General features: G+C 41.0%; 1 protein-coding gene and 1 pseudogene across 1 annotated transcript in view; one reads left to right on the plus strand and one right to left on the minus strand.

Moving 5' to 3' along the window:
• The window catches only part of EPHX4 (epoxide hydrolase 4), a 32,483-nt gene extending 16,410 nt beyond the window's left edge, over positions 1–16,073 (minus strand). The window contains exons 1-5 of the mRNA XM_059688872.1: positions 15,737–16,073; positions 12,966–13,051; positions 8,748–8,905; positions 6,126–6,254; positions 2,203–2,306 (exon numbers count right to left, since the gene is read on the minus strand). Coding sequence (XP_059544855.1) covers positions 2,203–2,306; positions 6,126–6,254; positions 8,748–8,905; positions 12,966–13,051; positions 15,737–15,967 — 708 coding nt within the window. The 5' untranslated portion in view covers positions 15,968–16,073. The remainder of the gene's footprint in view (positions 1–2,202; positions 2,307–6,125; positions 6,255–8,747; positions 8,906–12,965; positions 13,052–15,736) is intronic.
• Positions 908–1,087, plus strand: LOC132232121 (small nucleolar RNA SNORA73 family; annotated as a pseudogene).
• Positions 16,074–20,332: the final 4,259 nt, after the last annotated feature.

Raw genomic sequence — 20,332 nt, forward strand, 5'->3', positions numbered from 1 at the left:
GGACACAGGAGCTGCCTGGCCGGTGTGGCTCAGTACGTTGAGTGTTGTCCCATGCACCAAAAGGCTGCTGGATTGATTCCCAGTCAGGGCCCAAGTTGGTGTGCTCGATCTCCACTAGGGAGTGTGCAGGAGGCAGCTGATCAAGGATTCTCTCTCATCATTGATGTTTCTAGCTCTCTCTCCCTCTCCCTTCCTCTCTGAGGTTAATAAAAATCTATTTAAAAAAAAAGAAAAGAAAATTCTTCTTTATAGAAGAATTCCAGTTAATAAAAGCAGAAAGACTAATTGAATTAGAAAATCACCATTTTGCAAACCCTAATGAAATAATGGACCTAGGCAATGATGATCAAGTTATACTAAAATTATTTGGTGAAAAATTGCTTGGAAATTTTGGATAGGCTGACAACTTGTGAGCCCAGTGGTCAGTGTAAGCATTATTAAAACAGACAGCTAGACATTATGTACTTCCCTGATGTGATAACATTAGGAAATACACAACTATGCTTGCCAAATTAAATGTATAGATCAGTCACATCTACAGATTAGGAAAAACAAGGGTTAGCAGAATAGGTTAAATAATACCATAATGAAGAAGTCAGCCAAATTAAAAATGTAGATCGTTTCCTCAGGACAAATGACTAAATTTCTTTAATAATCATAAAAAAAATGTTGCCTGGCTGGTATGGCTCAATGATTGAGCATTGACCTATGAATCAGGACGTCACAGTTTAATTCCTGATTAGGACACAGGCTCAGGTTCCAGTCTTAATCTCCAGTGTGAAGTGTGCTGGAGGCAGCCAATCAACAATTCCCTCTCATCATTGATGTTTTTATCTCTTTCTCTCCCTTCCTCTCTCTGAAATAAATTTTTTAAAAAAGTGTTTTAATTGTGTTAAACAACAGAAACCCAATGTGGACACCCTGGGAGGTTGGCATAGGGAAGCATAAGGCTCTGCCTCATGACGTGCAATTCTTTTCCACGACACCGGAGATAAGCCTGTCCCTTGAGTTTGTACCTACATATTCCTGTGGCTTCTCAGAGTCCTACAGGTAATGACTGAGGAGACAAATCATTCAGGAAACATAAACATCTGGTATACTAAAATTTAAATCTTAAGTAACATCTTAAACAGTCTAATCTTCTAGGGGAAGGGTGGGGGTGGGGGTTATTTTGTTTAAAAAAAAAACAACCCACAAAAACAAATAAGGAACTGCTATAATTTTAAAAGACATCACAACCAAATGCAATGTTTGGATCTTGTTTAGTTTCTGATCCAAACAAATGAAGTTGAGATAGTAAGGAAATTTAAATGGGTATTAAATGATATGACAAAATTGTTCATTTTGGCAGGTTTGTAAATGGCATTGGGGTTATGTGGAAAAGACAAGTCATTATTATCAGAGATATATGCAGAAGTATTTTTCAGGTAAAATAATATTGTCTTTTTTTTTTTTAACCTCCCTAAATATCTACTACTATGTTGGACATACAAGAAGCATTCAATGCCCTTCTAAGAAATAGCTACTACATAGGACTCCTGGTGTCAGGGTACATGGTACACCAATAACTGCATGCTTATTGTGTTTCAGGGTTTTATTTATCTCCAAGGGCTTCCACTTATACTGTCAAACTCTCTCACCTGGCATTCATATTTCCTCATCTCCCCCATGGGTTGTTCTCTAAAAAGAGGTATTCCTGTGGGCTCTAGGCTCTCAAAAAACAAACAAAAAAACTGAACAGCAGCTAGGCACTCAAATATATAAACAGATTTTAAAAATAAGTAAGCTTATAAATGAAGCCTTAGAAGCATTTATTAAGTTTTAATATTTTGTCTATTTTTCTTTCTTAAGGATGGACTTTAATTTAAAATATTTTTTGTTCTTGCATAGGAGGAAATGCCTAACACAGTGCACAGAATATAACAGATGTTCAATAAATGATTATTTGAAACAAAGCAAAACAACACAAGCAGGACCAGTTCTTTTCTTTTTTTAATGCTTCAGTCTATCTTTATTTTTAACTTCCTAATTTTGTCATCTTCTTGGGGCACCAAGTCTTTTTTTTTTTTTAATTGAGGTATAATTGTCTTATAACAGTAGTATTAGTTTCAGGTGTTCGACATAATGATTTGCTATTGTATACATTGCAAAATGACCACTGCAATTAGCACTGGTTAACATCTATCACTACATATGACTTACCTTGAAATCATTTATTGAGAACATAAATTCTGGGAACCATGGTATTTGGAAGAAGTAATAATAGCTGGATCTGAACAGCTGGGCAGGGTGTCGTAAAATATATTCTGAAATTAAAATGTCATATTAGACCTTATCCAAAAAATATAAATTAGTTACTAAAAAAAGAACTTATTTTTTAAGGCAATTTTACCTTTGAGATGATCCCATAAAAGCATCCACAAATAAGGGTTTCTGTGTAATTTCTCTTTGGAGCAATTTCTATGTTCTTATATTTTATTATGGATATTTCTGGTATTTAGAAAAATGTATAGCACTTTCAATAAAGAAAGAAGTCCCACTTTATGAAGTCTTGACTCAGAAAGGAACAGGAAACTCAAACACCACGGCCATTCTTTTAAGGTCATTATCAGTGACCTAGCACTTTTCCTAGGGATGCAGAGGGAGATCATTTCCTACTGTTTAAAAGATTTTCTTGATTTTTTGGGGGGAGAACCAAGATGGCGGCATAGGTTAACGCCGGAGTTTGCTGCTTTGAACAACTACTTCAAAAGTGAAACCAAAAAATGGAAGGGACATCACCCAGAACCCCAGGAACGCTGGCTGAGTGGAAGTCCTACAACTAGGAGGAAAGAGAAACACACACGGACACTCAGAGGAGGCGCAGTGCTGAAGTCAAATTCTGAGGTGTGGAGTGCGCGGAGCGGGCTGGTGGCGGAGGGCGCGGTTGTTGTTTTCAATCTGGAGGGAGTCGCAGACTCTGAGCACCAGATCCGGGCGAGTCTTTAGGGACCCAGACTCAAATGGGAGAAGCGGGACTGTCTGGCTTCGGTCAGAGCGAGTGCAGCTTTCTCTCCCAGCTTTGCAGCGGGTGCTGGGACTCAGAGAGGCAGAGCCCCTGGGGACAGGACTGAGAGCCGCCATAACTGCTCTCTCCGGCCCACCCTGTTGATCCTGTGCGACCCGCCCCGCCCAAGCCCTGCACAGAGGCATTTGCCCGATAGCCTCAGGCAAAGGCTAGATTAGCACCTCCCTAGAGGACAGAGGTTCTCTCACTGCTGACACAGCTGATTCTCATAGCCACTTGGCCTGGAGGTCAAACCCTCCCTGGAATTAGCTACAACAATCAAGATTTAACTATAAGACTGTGAACAAAGACCACTAGGGGGTGCACCAAGGAAGCATAACAAAATGCGGAGACAAAGAAACAGGACAAAATTGTCAAAGGAAGAAATAGAGTTCAGAACCACACTTTTAAGGTCTCTCAAGAACTGTTTAGAAGCTGCCGATAAACTTAATGAGATCTACACGAAAACTAATAAGACCCTCGCTCTTATATTGGGGAACCAACTAGAAATTAAGCATACATGGAATGAAATAACGAATATTATACAGACGCCCGACAGCAGACCAGAGGAGCGCAAGAATCAAGTCAATGATTTGAAATGCGAGGAAGCAAAAAACATCCAACCGGAAAAGCAAAATGAAAAAAGAATCCAAAAATGTGAGGATAGTGTAAGGAGCCTCTGGGACAGCTTCAAGCGTACCAACATCAGAATTATAGGGGTGCCAGAAGATGAGAGCAAGATATTGAAAACCTATTTGAAGAAATAATGACAGAAAACTTCCCCCACCTGGTGAAAGAAATGGACTTACAGGTCCAAGAAGCGCGGAGAACCCCAAACAAAAGGAATCCAAAGAGGACCACACCAAGACACATCATAATTAAAATGCCAAGAGCAAAAGATAAAGAAAGAATCTTAAAAACAGCAAGAGAAAGAAACTCAGTTACCTACAAGGGAATACCCATACGACTGTCAGCTGATTTCTCAACAGAAACTTTGCAGGCCAGAAGGGAGTGGCAAGAAATATTCAAAGTGATGAATACCAAGAACCTACAACCAAGATTACTTTATCCAGCAAAGCTATCATTCAGAATTGAAGGTCAGATAAAGAGCTTCACAGATAAGGAAAAGCTAAAGGAGTTCATCACCACCAAACCAGGATTATATGAAATGCTGAAAGGTACCCTTTAAGAAGAGGAAGAGGAAGAAAAAGGTAAAGATACAAATTATGAACAACAAATATGCATCTATCAACAAGTGAATCTAAGAATCAAGTGAATAAATAATCTGATGAACAGAATGAACTGTTGATTATAATAGAATCAGGGACATATAAAGGGAATGGGCTGACTATTCTTGGGGGGGAAAGGGGTGTGGGAGATGTGGGAAGAGACTGGACAAAAATCGTGGACCTATGGATGAGGACAGTGGGTGGGGAGTGAGGGCGGAGGGTGGGGCGGGAACTGGAAGGAGGGGAGTTATGGGGGGGGAAAAAAAAGAGGAACAAATGTAATAATCTGAACAATAAAGATTTAATTTAAAAAAATAAAAATAAAAAAAATTAAAAAAAAAAGATTTTCTTTATTGGTTGATTTGAATGCCTTATCCATTTGACCTCAACAGAAAAGGAAGTGTTTCCTATAAATTTACTCATGAATCCAGAAAATTCATTCATTCAATGAATATTTGAATATCTACTCTGTTTGAGGGGATTTAGCAGTGAACAAGACGAAAGATGTTCTCATTAACTTATACAATAAATAATGAATACTTAAAAGAACATTTTGATAGCAATAATACCATACAGAAAACAAAACAAGGTAATTTGATTAAGAATGATGGTTGGGTGGTGTAGAGGGACTATTATATAGTAGAGCAGCGGTTCTCAACCTGTGGGTCGCGACCCCTTTGGGGGTCGAACGACCCTTTCACAGGGGTCGCCTAAGACCATCGGAAAACGCACATATAATTACATATTGTTTTTGTGATTAATCACTATGCTTTAATTATGTTCAATTTGTAATAATGAATGAAAATAAATCCTGCATATCAGATATTTATATTATGATTCATAACAGTAGCAAAATGACAGTTATGAAGTAGCAACGAAAATAATTTTATGGTTGGGGGTCACCACAACATGAGGAACTGTATTAAAGGGTCGAGGCATTAGGAAGGTTAAGAACCACTGAGTAGAGGTTGCCAGAATAGGCTCCTCTGGGCTGAGTCCTGAATGGTACAAAGGAATCAGTCATGCAGAGAGCTAGAAAGAGCATCCAGAAACAGAACATATCCTGCCTTTCTCAATTACAAATCTGTGTGAGACCAGATTTCTTCATATACTTCAATTCAAACAACATATTGAAACAGATTGAATGCAGAAGCAGATCTGAGAATACAGCTGCCTTTTAGTAAGCCAAAAATTAAAGAGGTTTGCAAATATGTAAAACAATGACCCTATTCTCACTAAAATTTTGTTTTGAAAGATGTAGTTAGTTTTCATTAAAATGATTTTTATGTTAACATGTACTGGAGTTATTGTTTTTTAGATAATTTCACACATACATTTTTCAAAGTCTCATTTTAAATTTCCAATACAGTGAACATTGATAGATATTACCCACCTAAACAAAAGCTCAATGGGTCTTTAATAACTTTTAAGATATAAAGGAATCCTGAGACCAAAATTTGAGAACTGCTGCTTTAAAAAATGTTGCCATTCCTGATAGTCAAAGCTGTCAGGCAAGAGAACTTATTTCTAGGCTGTCACGATCCATTCCCATCAAAGTAGTGTTATTGCATCTCCCCCTTTATCCCTCCCCAAGTTAGCAGTAAAATAATTTCTAAAAATAAAATTATGCAAGCAAACACGAAGCTACAGTTTCTTAGACTCTAAATATTAAATATTTAAAGTACATTGTCTTGTACTAATATCATATTTTAGCCATTTAATTTAAAAAACATTGTTGATTTAAAAAAGAAAAAAATTATGTTAATCAAATTTTGCTGTTTTTAATCCAAAGTGTCAGTGGCAATAGTGAATTGTCATGTTGGCAATTCATAATGGAAATTTAAGCTCACCTGTAAATACATTTGGATGAGGGAAGTTAATAACAATAAGCTTCATCACCATTTCAGGATAACAGATGGCAATTAGCCAAGCAATCATGCCCCCCCAGTCGTGGCCAATAAGAACACATTTGCTATAACCTGTAATCAAGAAATACATGTTGATGTCATTGAAAAGAAACAGGTGGCTCATCATTAACTCACACAAAATAGGTTCACTTCTGAAACTAATCTTTCCACTATTCTACCCTAATTATTCATCCACTTTGTGCAGACACTGAGTTTGGTACTTTCAAAACCTGTAGGTATGTCCGAATCACCTAGGTAACTTTTTAGAAAATTCAGGTGCTGCCCTAGCTGGTTTAGCTCAATGGGTAGAGCATCAGCCTGTGGACTGAAGGGTCTCAGGTACGATTCCAGCCAAGGGCACATGCCTGGGTTGCGGGCTCGAACACCAGTAGGGGGCGTGCAGGAGGCAGCCAATCAATGATTCTCTGTCATCATTGATGTTTCTATCTCTCCCTTCCTCTCTAAAATCAATAAAATATATTTAAAAAAACACAACAAAAATGCTTGCATTTAAAAAAAAAAAAAAAAAAGAAACGAAAAAAGAAAATTCAGGTGCCCAAACTCCACTCTAGACTTACAAATTCAGAATCTCTCCCAAGAATATAAATATATTTAAATCTGAAATAGTTTGGACACCATGATTAAGACTACATATAATTAGGTCATAAACAAGATTGAGTTAGTTTTGAATGTTGGAGAATATCTAATTACAGTAAAAACCTAAATGCCCCACCTATGTCCAACTGGTAAATCTTTATTTCAAAGAAGCATCTATTTTCTCCCTAATTTCCCAAATTCAATGTTACAATGCAAAACAGTAAAACATCACTAATTTGGGACTGTGAAGTCAAATTGAATTAGTAGAAAGTCTTATTAATAGTACTAAGCACATACAAGTTTCATTTCATGTAATCATTATGGTTATTTGAATTAGGTTAAAATACTGATTAGTAGTAATTCCTACAGAATTTCATTTGTATGGATGGATAAGATTAATTTTTAATTTATTCCTACAGTACTTCAAATTAATTTTTGCAAGTAAGTATTTTTCATCATCACCTCACCACTATACTAATATGCACGCACATACACACACAGAGAAATATCTTGTTTATATTATTAATTTGCCTAGAAAATTGCATATTTTCAAACTTAAGCCAGGTCTAAAATATGAATGAAATCTGGCTGTTGGAAATCTGTGTCTCTGAGTCTATTTCATTGTAATCAGACTAAATGGTAACACTGCATTTATACCCCCAGACTCATCCACTGTTTTCTCCTCTAAAAATATTGGCTTGGCCCTAGCTGGTTTGGCTCAGTGGATAGAGCATCGGCCTGCATACTGAAGGGTCCTGGTTTCGATTCCGGTCAAAGGCACATGCCCAGTTTGTAGGGTCGATCCCTAGTAGGAGGCATGCAGGGGGGCAGCCAATCAATGATTCTCTCTCATCATTGATGTCTCTTTCTCTCTCTCCTTCTCTCTTCCTTTCTACAATCAATAAAAATACATACAAAATAAAATAAAATGAAATTATTGGCTTGACCTATGGTCTCATTGGATTATTGTAGAAAGGGACTTTAATTTGATTTCATGGGTTTCTCACTTTATTGTCACCATTAACATACAGATGGTAACAGGCGGGTTTTAGTCAAAAGGGATGCAATGGATTAGATTGACGTTAAAAAAACATTTACTCTTCCCTGGTCCCCACTGCCATGGAAGGGATGTACTTTGCTGCCCCATTGATGTTAGACTAGACTGTGCGATTTGCTTTGTTCCTGCGACAGGTGTATGACTTGACTGTGGGCTCAGCCACATGACTTGCTTTGGCCAATGGCCTGATAGTAGTGACCTGAAGTATGTGTGTGCAGCTGAGCTCACCCTCTTACTGTTTCTGCCACTGCTAGGAAAAGGGCTTCCCCAGGTAGCCTCCCCTTTAGCTTGGGCTCCCGCCCAACTCACAGTGAGAAGCCATCCCAGCTGGACCTACATGTCAGCCTGAGGAAGAAACCCAGAGGTGTCCAGCCTACAGTGGATCTTCAGATTCATGAGCACAGGAACAAATGCGTAGGCAGTAGGTCATTGAGTTTGGGGTGGTTTGTTACACAAGAGTACTGTGACACTAACCTATCAATACAAGTAAGATAATGCCAGTGCTTCCACATCTTGTAACATTTTTAAATGAATGTTTAAGGGTGGGTTCTGAAGACCAATTTTTTTAGTATAAGACTCAAATTGCCAACAATTAGTCCTGAAAATAATAAATAGTAACTTAACATTAGGTCTGTTTTTAAAAACAAATTTTGAAAGTAATTTTTGGCTAGTGGACTGAATAATTATTCCGGATGTGTTATGTTAAATTCCGTGTATAAGCATTTTGTTCTGGAACCCCAAACCTTAGTAACAGGATACTAAGAAAAGAGCTTCCCCAGGTAGCAATCCTGTCAGATAACAGCCCAGGTAGGTGAAAAAGGCATCCTCCCAAGGAATTAAGTTATCATGTCACAATTTCTTGAATCGTAGTCCTTTAAAAAGAATTAACACTATTTTTTTAAGTAACCCACCTAAGGAGTCTAAAATATCCTTTATATCTGTAATTAGACAGTCCAGTTTATAATTCTCTCGATGAATGGGAGCGTCTGTTTCTCCATAGCCTCTCAAATCCAGCGCCACAACTCGGTATTCACTTTTAAACTCTCTCAGCTGGTAACGCCAAGAATACCTGAAGGATATAAGGAACATTAAATATACCACAGTGACTAATACAAATAGTAACATTATAGATTTTCTAAGTGGCAACTATAAGAAACTCCTTATCTTGAGAAAGGTTGTAGAGCTCTGTATAAGCAGGAAAGAAGAGACCTGTCTGAGAAGGGAACACTGACATTCTTTATTAAAATTATTTTATTTTTTCACCAGCTCCCGTGGGGTGTAACAATGGGCCAGTATTTACAGGAACTACAAAATACCAGATATTAAAAGCAATGTAGTCATATCTGCACTTAAGAAATCAATTTTCTAAGCTTTCCTTAAATAATATGTGCCACTATCAGGGAATATATATCTATAAATAATTCTGTTATTGCAGAACCATTTGATTCTCTAAAAAAGTGTATGCGATGGAAATTTATTTGCCTAACAAGTAGATTTTACTCATCTCACTCCACTGTCAGAGAGGGCTCAGTGTTTTTTAGTAACAACAGTTTACTTATGAATGAAAAAGTCTGAAGATTACAGATAGATTATGACTTAAAGAATCCAATAAAACGACTGGTTAAAATAAGCCTCTTCTTGCTAACACACAATTCTTCTGTGGAGAAGATCCACACCATGAATACAAGCAAGCATGATATTAAAAACATTTAACAAGCCCTGACTGGTTTGGCTCAGTGAATAGAGTGTCGGCCTGTGGACTGAGGGGTCCCACGTTCGATTCCTGTCAAGGGCATGTGCCTTGGTTGCAGGCCCGTCCCCAGTGGGGAGTGTGCAGGAGGCTGCTGATGGATGTTTCTCTCTCATCGATGCTTCTAACTCTCTATCTCTCTCCCTTCCTCTCTGTAAAAAACAAACAAACAAAAAACCATTTAACAATCAAAATGGCACCGGCACCGACCAATTAAAATGGCCATGTTGCCATAGCCACGTCCCGAGGCCTCTGTTGGGCAGGTATTCCCTTTGTACTAGATCATGGAATGACAGAATTAATTTGAATACAGAGATGCATGAGATTTTCTTCTTCCAATAAGCAAAACCATTTTTTTAAATATATTTTATTGATTTTTTTACAGAGAGGAAGGAAGAGGGATAGAGAGAAACATTGATCAGCTGCCTCCTGCACACCCCCTACTGGAGATGTGCCCACAACCAAGGTACATGCCCTTGACCGTAATCAAACCTAGTACCCTTCGAACCTGGGACCCCTCAGTCCGCAGGCCTACGCTCTTTCCACTGAGTCAAACCGGTTAGGGCCAAAATCATTTTGGATAACAACAACAAAAAAGACACAAATTTTTCAAAGTAATTTACTATGTTATGGAACTCAGAATATGCATTAATAATTTGCATGCACATCTGTTCATGAAAACACAGTGTAAAATTATCTGACACAAGTCAAATGGGAGATTATTATCTGAAAAGATTTTGGAGTACAAGAGGCAAGTGAGATTATAAACCAATAGTGAGAAAGGGACTGCAATGTGATATGATACAAAGCAATAAGATCAATGAAGCAAATCAACCACTTTACATCAACAGATATTATCAGGAAGGGTATCAGACACATATTTGGAATTAGGAATTGATACAGAATCTTTGATCTATGATTTATGAAAATCTACAAAATCATTACCAATTAAGATGGATTTGAAAATGTTAATAAAAGTGTCTTTCTTAGCTAGGCCATAGTAATTGTTAATCTTTTCTTTTAAATATATTTTTATTGCTTTCAGAGAGGAAGGGAGGGAGGGAGAGAGAGAGACAGACAGAAACATCAATGATGAGAGAGAATCATTGATCGGCTGCCTCCTGCAAGTCCCATAATGGGGATCGAGCCAGCAACCTGGGCATGTGCCCTGGGAATCGAACCCATGACCTTCTGTTTCATAGGTTGACACTCAACCACTGAGCCATACCAGCTGGGCAATATTGTTAATCTTGCCTCTGGGTTGTAACAAACAAATGAAGCACTTTGTTTCCTTAAGATAATCTGTCAACACATATGATATTATTTTCTCATTAGCTTTACTTAAAATTTTAAATTATTTTTTATGTCTTTGTACCTAGTCAATAAAGTTCTGCAGATTTAAGCTCTTAAATATTTAATCAATCGCTTTTCCTGCCCAACCTTGCTAACATTATCTTAACTCAGGCCTCCACTGATGCAACAACCTATTGATTGATCTGTGTCCACATCATTCCCTTCCATTCTTTCTTCTATGAAACCAAAGTGCTGTAGCAAAACCACATACTCTCTCATGTAATTTCCCCACTTAAAATATTTTCTTGAAAAAAAAAATAAAAAAAATAAAATATTTTCTTGACACCTTATTACTCATAATGTGAAGCTCAAACTCCATCTGGCAGACAAAACCTCCAAGATTTGACTATTACCGAATTTTCCAGCCTGATTACTTTATACCCTGTCATCTGCTAGCATCTACATCATTCTCACCAAGGCCCGGCACCTTTTGGTATACGGACTACATTCCAACCAACTGAGCCACACGGGCCAAGGCCCAATCTGCACATCTTACTCCCTTCACCGTTTTACCCAGCCACCCCCCCGCCCCGATAAAATGTGCATTAGTTTAATATATTAAGTATCTGTGTCTTCATTCAGAATTCACTTAATTAGAGATTTCAAGGTAGAAATTTGATTCAAAATAATGTGTATAATCTCACAATATTTTACATTTAAAATTGTATTAGATACTATGCAAACATAATACCTGCATTATCATATTAATAATTAAAATAGACTTACAAATAAATTTAACCATTGCCATTATCAGTGAATGGAGTCAAACAATATCTTAAACATTTCTAAGAAATAGCACAACTGTTATTTTAATAAATTGCAAGAGAATAATTTTTAAATGTAATCTTCCTAGACTTCATAAATAGATGGCATAATTGATTTACATTTTAAACTGAAGAAGAAATCACATCAGTGATTCATATGATTAAAACAAAAACAACCCCTTTGATACAAGAATGAGACATATTGCAAAACCAGTAACTCCTGGAAATATTATAAATAAACAAAATAGCCGAAACCGGTTTGGCTCAGTGGATAGAGCGTCGGCCTGTGGACTGAAAGGTCCCAGGTTCGATTCCGGTCAAGGGCATGTACCAGGGTTGCGGGCACATCCCCAGTAGGAGATGTGCAGGAGGCAGCTGATCGATGTTTCTCTCTCATCAATGTTTCTAACTCTCTATCTCTCTCCCTTCCTCTCTGTAAAAAATCAATAAAATATATTTTAAAAATAAATAAATAAACAAAATAAACTATTTTCACCCACATTTCCCCCCCCCCCCCTGGTAGTTTTTGGTAACAGCAGAGAACTCTTTTTAAAAAACCTCTTTCCTAGTTATTACTCTTAATGTAAGGAGGGTTTCTGGTTTCCCAGCTAGCCATTTTCAGATGTAGACTCTCCTTTCCCCTTCCCAACAGAGGAAAGGCAGTCGTCATCAGCCTCTGTGCTCAGCTGTCCGTGTGAAGAGCCTCATTTGCCTATGCACTTGAATAATGACAAATGCATTCCATACAGCTGGTGATGAAGACGACTCAAAGAAATTGCTGGCATCAACTCAGAATAATTTTTAAAACGATGAGGCAAGTAAGTGACTGAGCCAGAATCACTGCCCATGTTACTTTATACAGATTTGACTAATGCTTCAGACTTACATTTTATTGTGAGTCAATCATGTCAGGCACTCCACCAGCAGAACCTACATACACATGTTGATTTGCATGGGCTATTTACCACCCAATTGCCTCCAGATGAAAGAAAATAAAAATTTAACATGAAAATAACTTATGTTTGTTTATGCAGGTAAAGCCAGAGTGGAGAAAAATCTTTATGTGGGGAAAATCTTCTCAGGAAAAGGCATCCATAGACTTTTTGCTTTGGAAGAATGGTGTTTTGCCCTCCTCCATGCTTTTCTTCAACGCCTAGTGCACTAGCATCCTCAATGCATTTATTAATAAAGTCCCTGTATGTATGACACTCTGATAAGCAAAGTATTTAATGCTAAAAAAAAAAGTTAATTTGTAAGTTTACCAGAATTCTGGAAATCCATGAAGTAGCAGCATAAGTGGTTTGCCTCTTTCTCCAGCAGCAACATAATGAAATCTTAATCCAGATTCCTGCAGTAGAAAACATGGTTTCAGTGATGATTTGTGTTGTTAAAGCAGTATAGTTAGTATTTCCATTTCATTAAAAAAAAACCTCACTTGCATTGTATTTAATATCAAGAAATAAAAATTCCATAGCCAGCCCTAACCGGTTTGGCTCAGTGGATAGAGCGTTGGCCTGCAGATTGAAGGGTCCCAGGTTCGATTCCGGTCAAGGGCATGTACCTTGGTTGCAAGTTGGATCCCAGGCCCTGGTTGGGGTGTGTGCAGCAGGCAACCAATCGATGTGTCCCTCTCACATCAATGTCTTTCTCTCTTGCTCTGTGTCTCCCGCTCCCATTCACTCTCTCTAAAAATCAGTGGGAAAATATTCTCGGGTCAGGATTAACAACACAAAACACCTTAAATAAAAAAGAATAAAATAAGTATTATTAATTTTCAAAGAGAAAAAAACTTTATGATTTATCAGTAGGATGAATTGACAGATTTACTTTGTCAACATTCCCTTTATAGTACCTTCCCTTCTTCTACTTACAAAGTCAATTGAAATATTATGAGCTTCTGAAACAATGTCACAATTTGTGACTTTCATTTTACTGCTGTGTCACATCTCATCTCATTCAAATTCTATAGGACCTGTAAATAATTCTGATTTGAATTTATATTCCTGCCATGTTTACCCCCTAGTCAAGTACTTTTCTCTGCCTGTCAAGAGCTATGCCATCAGTTATGTAATTCACACCTTCTTTTCTTATTTTTAGTTCTCTCCTTCCCACATTTTTATTTTAAGATGAGAGTTGCATGCTGCTTGCTCCTCATGTCATATCTGTGTATTTATAATAGAATAATCTGAATGCTCAAGGCTTCACTCTGCATGTGGGAGACAAGACCGCCCAGGGAAATAAAAAGCATGGGAATGAGACAGGAATACAGTGAATACAAAGCAAGCTGAAGAGAGAAAAGTGGGGGGGAAAAGCAAGGAAGAGAAACAAAAACTCCTAAAGAAGTGAGGAAAGAAAGCAAGAGCCGAAAGCTGGGCACAGACTCTGGGTTTTATATCAGGTTACCCAAGTACGTGGGTTTTCAGATGTGAAACAATCTTAAAAAGCATCTAACCCAACCCCATCATTTTGCAGATTTAGAAACTGAGGTCCAAAGATGTTAACACATATCATGACATTGGTTAGGAGGAAGGCTCTGACTGGAACCTACCAGGGCGATGTTCTTCCACTCCTTGGTCTGGGTCTCTGGGGAAACGCTTTAGATGGCCAGTGAGAAGAAAGGCATTCTGAGGCATTTCAGGTGAGTTTACACTACTTTTTCTCCTCATGTGGAATGAAGAGAGTAAATCTGACTTTGCCCTCAACTTCAGAATGCCTTCCTAGGTCGTCACTTCTTTTATTGGTGGTGCGTCTTGGAAGATACCATAATACTGTGGGCACTTGACTGAATTTAGTGAACAAATTACTGCACTTACCATGTGCCAGACACTGGTCTTTTTTTTTTTTTTTTTTTAATCTTCACCCGAGGATATTTTCCCGTTGATTTTTAGAGAGAGGGAAAGACAGAAACATCGATGTGAGAGGCACATTAATCGGTTGCCTCTTGTTTGGGCCCTGGTCCTCTACCAGGGCCTGGGCAGGGAAGGAGCCTGCAACCAAGGTACATGCCCTTGACCGGGGTCGAACCTGGGACCCTTTGTTCCACAGCTGATGCTCTAGCCACTGAGCCAAACCAGCTAGGGCCAGACACTGGTCTTTTTGGTGGTTGTTGTTTCACAAATCTGAACTCTTTAATTATCATATCATGGGCTGAAGAAAGGTAAGAAAGGCATATCCCTTGGTCTCCTGGACTACAGCTGCTGGACAATCTAGCTCCTAATAGGAACCCTCCACTTGGTGACATAACTGTCTCCTCATTTGAAGCTAGTTTTGAAAGGCCTGTGAGTCGAACTGTAAGGTGCATCACCAAGGACACCACCTGGAGCCTCAGGAAATGGAACTCAGTGGCTGTGAGGGGCCCCGGGACAAGCGCGGACATTGATGAGTCTGCATGCATGGTGGGCGCTTGCTTTTTATTCCACTCCTTTGGTCTCTAAGTTCATAAGTTGGCTTCCTTCTCCACAAACATGCACCATTTATTTATGATTTCACGCTGCTTAGGTCATCTGTGAATGTTCCATTCTGCTGATCTGAATAAACTCTTGATTTCCAATGACTTATTCTATTTACTCTTTTATTCTATCCTCTGGGCAAGGACAGGCTCCTGAGACATGAGGGCGCCACCTGGAACAATTTCCTACAGCCGATCTGAGCTCTAAAGGGCAAAAAGGTGACGGGAGACAGCTTCCCCTTCCCACTTAACCTAGTCTCTCTCTCTCCTCCTCCTCTCTCTTCCGCTCCCTCCCTAACACCCCCCTTACGGCCCCCCCCCCCCGACACACACACACACACACACACACACACACACACACACACACACGCAAAAAACAGGGAATGTAAACACACACACAGTCCGACCCCTCTGCGGCCACACCTCGCCCCTCTCGCCTCCCTTCGGCATCTTGGTCGTCCCCGCCGCGCGCCCTGCGAGCCCCGAGACACTAGGGGACGCCGGGCCGGGCGTCAGGGAAGCAGCAGCCCCGAGCCCTCTGCTCTCCCGCATGCCACGTTCCCTCCCGACCCCGCCGGCCTTCACCTTGAGCCGCACGTAGCAGTGGGTACCCAGGGAGGGGTCGTTCAAGCACCGGGGCGGGTGCTCCCGCGCGCCCCGCCGGAAGGTCTGCGCGGGTCCCTGGCCGATGCTCCACAAAAGTTTGAGCAGGTAGATGGAGGCGCAGAGCCCGCAGTAGCCGTAGACCAGGGACCAGAAGAGCAGGGACCGGATCGTGAACATCAGGCGGGGCAGGCAATCCCGCAGCCTCGCCATCGCGCGGCGGGCGGCGGGGCCCACCGTCCTAGGAGGAGGCACCGGAGCGGCAGCGCGCACACCAGCCGCAGAGAAGCAGCGAGGCGGCGAGCGCCGCGGCGTCAGGCCCGACCGCCCGCCCGTCCGCCCCGATCGCCGGCTCCGCGCGCACCTCCCCGAGGGCCCTGCAGCCGCGCCCGCCCACGGCCCGTGTCACAGCCTCGGGCTCTGCACTCCCGGCGCGCGCTCCGGCCCAGCGCGGAGAGGTCCGCCCAGGACGAGGCGCGGCTGCGTTGCTAAACTGTGGGGAAGTGGTGGGACTCCCAGTCCTCCCAGGCACCGCGGAGGGAAGAGCCTCTCTTATTGTGACCAGTGTTCACATTTTCTCGCTGCCCACTTGGCTGTTGGAATTTCATTAGGCCTTTATCTGGATCATAGAATTAGGATCCAGACAGGGGCAGTAACTGGTTTTCATACTACTCAGCAGACATTATGACTTGATTCATTCCTAACACTTCTCTGAAGGTGCTGCTATTCTCCGACTAGTTCAGTCGTTATATAGTCATGTCTGGAAACCCCTAGTCCAGTGGTTCTCAACCTTCCTAATGCCGCGACCCTTTAATACAGCTCCTCGTGTTGTGGTGACCCCCAACCACAAAATTATTTTCGTTGCTACTTCATAACTGTAATGTTGCTACTGTTATGAATCGTAATGTAAATATCTGATATGCAGGATGTGTTTTCATTGTTCGCGACCCACAGGTTGAGAACCGCTGCTAGCCTGTTCTCTGTCCCTATAAGTTTTTCCTTTACAAGAATATTGTATAAATAGAACCATCTAGTATGTAACCTTTTGCTTTTGGCTTCTTACACTTAGCATAATGCGTCTGACACTCAACCGTGCTGTTACATTGTTCCTTTTTTTATTGCTCAGTAGTGTTTCATTGAATGTACCGTATCGTTTATCCATTCCCCAGTTAAGGGACAGTTGCATTTCTTCCAGTTTTGGTGGCTATGAGTAAAGCCACTCTAAGCATTCATGTAAAGTGGTTTTGTGTGTGTGTGTGAACATACATTTTCATTTAATTTGGTTAAATACTTATTAAAATGGGATTGCTGAGCTAGGTGGCAAGGGTGCATTCAACTTTATGAGAAACTGACAAACTGTACAATTTTGAGTTTACATGGGCAGTGTGTGAGAGTGATGGTTAGGTCAGATTCCTGCAAGCACGGGGATTATATATATATAAAAAAAATCTTTTGAATTTTAGCCATACCAAGAAGTGTGTAGTGGTATCACTGAAATTTTAATTTGCATTTCCCTAATGATCAGTGTTGAACATCTGTAGCACTTGTGTGCCACTCGAATACATTCTTCTTTGACCGTGTTTGTTACTGGTGGTAGGAAGTGCAGAGGGCAGAAGGTGTCCTAATTCAGCCTCACAGGCAGGCACTATGTCATTGGACCTCAGGGCGGGACCTTCTCAATGATCCTTCCCCACCCCCAGTACCGCTGGTAGTCTGCACCCCAGATGCATTGCCTTCCCCCGGCAGCAGTGGCTCTTCATCAGTGCCTTAAAGGTGATAGGGTTTGCTGTTCTCCTCCCAGAAACTTGAGGTGTGTATTCTTTCGTTGTTGTTGTTAATCCTCACCCGAGGATCTTTTCCCATTGATTTTTAGGGAGAGTGCAAGAGAGGGGAAAGACAGAAACATCACGCGAGAGAAACACATGGATTGGTTGCCTCCTGCACCAGCCCGGGAGCACGGGGGAGGAGCCTGCAACCGAGGTAGTGCAGGAATCACCTGGGACTGCTCTATCCACTGAGCCAAAGTGGCAAAGGCGAGGTTTGTATTCTTTAGGGAAGATAGGGCAGAAAGATTTGGGGGTGGGGGATGGGCTTTTTGCTTTTCTTATATCTGCTGCCATTGTCTTTTGGGCCTGCACCCAAAGGATGGCTTCCTCAGAACCCTCATCCTGCACCCCAAATCTTCCTTGTGAAGTACTGACTCCTGGATGCAGTCTATGGAGAAGAGCCTGAAAGTGTTTACAGATTTCTCTTGTGTTCCCAGGGGTTCTACATTCTCAGCTACTCAGCCTTTAGCAATTTGACACAACTTTTAGATGATTTTAAAAATATATATATTTTATTGATTTTTTTTTTACAGAGAGGAAGGGAGAGGGATAGTTAGAAATATTGATGAGAGAGAAACATGGATCAGCTGCCTCCTGCACACCCCCCACCGGGTATGTGCCTGCAACCAAGGTACATGCCCTTGACCGGAATCGAACCTGGGACCTTTCAGTCAGCAGGCCGACGCTCTATCCACTGAGCCAAACCAGTTAGGGCTTCTAGATGATTTTTGTTGTTACCAGATTATATAGAATTTGACAGTATCTGCTCAGGTAAGCCAGTACTTATGTCCTGCCTGTACTTTTATGTTTTTGTCTTTTCTTAGATTTCAGGTTATTTTGGTTACCCTGCAATCTCAGCCCTCAGATTATTATTTTTAAAGGAAGGCCTACACTTGCATGAATTTTGTGCATCGGGCCTCTAGTTAATAAATAATACAAGAAATATAAAAGCCTAAGCAACCGTCTGACTGTCTGGTAGCTATGACATACAATGACCACGAGGGGGCAGACGCTCAATGCAGAATCGAACCCGGGACCCTTCAGTCTGCAGGCTGACGCTCTATCCACTGAGCCAAACCAGCTAGGGCTAAGAAATGTTTTCATATATATATTTGCCATATGTATATCCTCTTTGGTAAAATTTTTGGGGTTTTGCCTATTTTTTAGTTTTATTACTGTTGAGTTTTTAAAAGTAATTTATTGATTTTAGAGAGATTAAGGCGGGGGGGGGGGGGAATTGATTTTGTTGTTCCACTTATTTATGCACTCAACTTTTACAAATTGTTAAGGTACAACTCACCCTTCAAAGTGTAATTCAGTGATTTTTAACAGTCAATTATGGGAATTTGTTTCTTTATCTTCATATATTCTGAATATTAACATTTTGTGTTATAGTCTCTAATTGTCACTTGTCAATTTGTTAATCCTATATAATAAAGAGGTAATATGCAAATTGACTGTCATGCCCTCGCACAAGATGGCCACCCCCATGTGGTCACAAGATGGCCGGCAGGGGAGGGCAGTTGTGGGCGATCAGGCCGGAGGGGAGGGCAGTCGGGGGGACCCAACTGCCCTCCCCTGTCAGCTCGGTCACCCCTAACTGCCCTCCTATGCCAGCCTGGTCCCCCCCAACTGCCCTCCCCTGCAGACCTGGTCCCCCCAAATGCCCTCCCCTGCAGGCCCAGTAGCCTCCAACTGCCCTCCCTTGCAGGCCTGGTCACCCCCAACTGACCTCCCTTACAGGCCTGGACACCCCCAACTGCCCCCCATGCAGGCCTGGTCCCCCCAAATGCCCTCCCCTGCCAGCCCAGTCACCCCTAACTGCCCTCCCCTGCAGGCATGGTCCCCCCCAACTGCTCTCCCTCCCCTGCAAGCCCAGTTGCCCCAAACTGCCCTCCCCTGCGGGCATGGTCTCCCCACAACTGCCCTCCCCTGCCAGCCTGGTCACCCCTAACTGCCCTTCCCTGCTGGCCTGATCACCCACAACTGCCCTCCCCTGCCGGCCATCTTGTGACCACATGGGGGCGGCCATCTTACGCAAGTGAGATGGTCAATTTGCATATTACTGCTTTATTATATAGGATTAACAAATTGACAAGCGACAATTAGAGACAATATAACACAAAATGTTAATATCCAGAATATATGAAGATGAAACAAATTCCCATAATTGACTGAACTAAAAATCACTGAATTACACTTTGAAGGGTGAGTTGTAGCTTAATAATTTTCAAATCCTGCCCCAGTGGATAGAGTGTTGGCCTGCAGACTGTAGGGTCTCTGGTTTGATTCCAGTCAAGGGCACATGCCCAGGTTGTCGGCTTGATCCCTAATACAAAGTGTGCAGAAGGCAGCCGATCAATGATACTCTCTGATCATTGATGTTTCTATCTCATCCCTTCCTCTATGAAATCAATAAAAATATATTTAAAAAATAGTAATTTTCAAATTCCTATAAAGAAAAAAATGTTTAGATTATATATTGATGATGGGAGAGGTGGTATTGGTTAGAGGTCTGAGCACAATGGAGATATAATTGACTGCCTAGAGAGAGTGAATGGACCAAGGGAAATGTATGAAGATTTCTGGGCAGATGTAAGATTAACGAGTTTATGCTCATGAATTTTAAGCGAGATGAGTTATCATGGTTGCATGTCTTTCTCTAGCCAGTTAGATTCATGAGTGCAGAGCAGGCAGATTTAATAAGGATTTGAGTTTTGCCAAGTGACTGCCATAAACAAAGGAACAGTGG

Source organism: Myotis daubentonii, chromosome 3, assembly GCF_963259705.1.
Source record: "Myotis daubentonii chromosome 3, mMyoDau2.1, whole genome shotgun sequence".
In the NCBI taxonomy this organism is placed as follows: Eukaryota; Metazoa; Chordata; class Mammalia; order Chiroptera; family Vespertilionidae; genus Myotis; species Myotis daubentonii.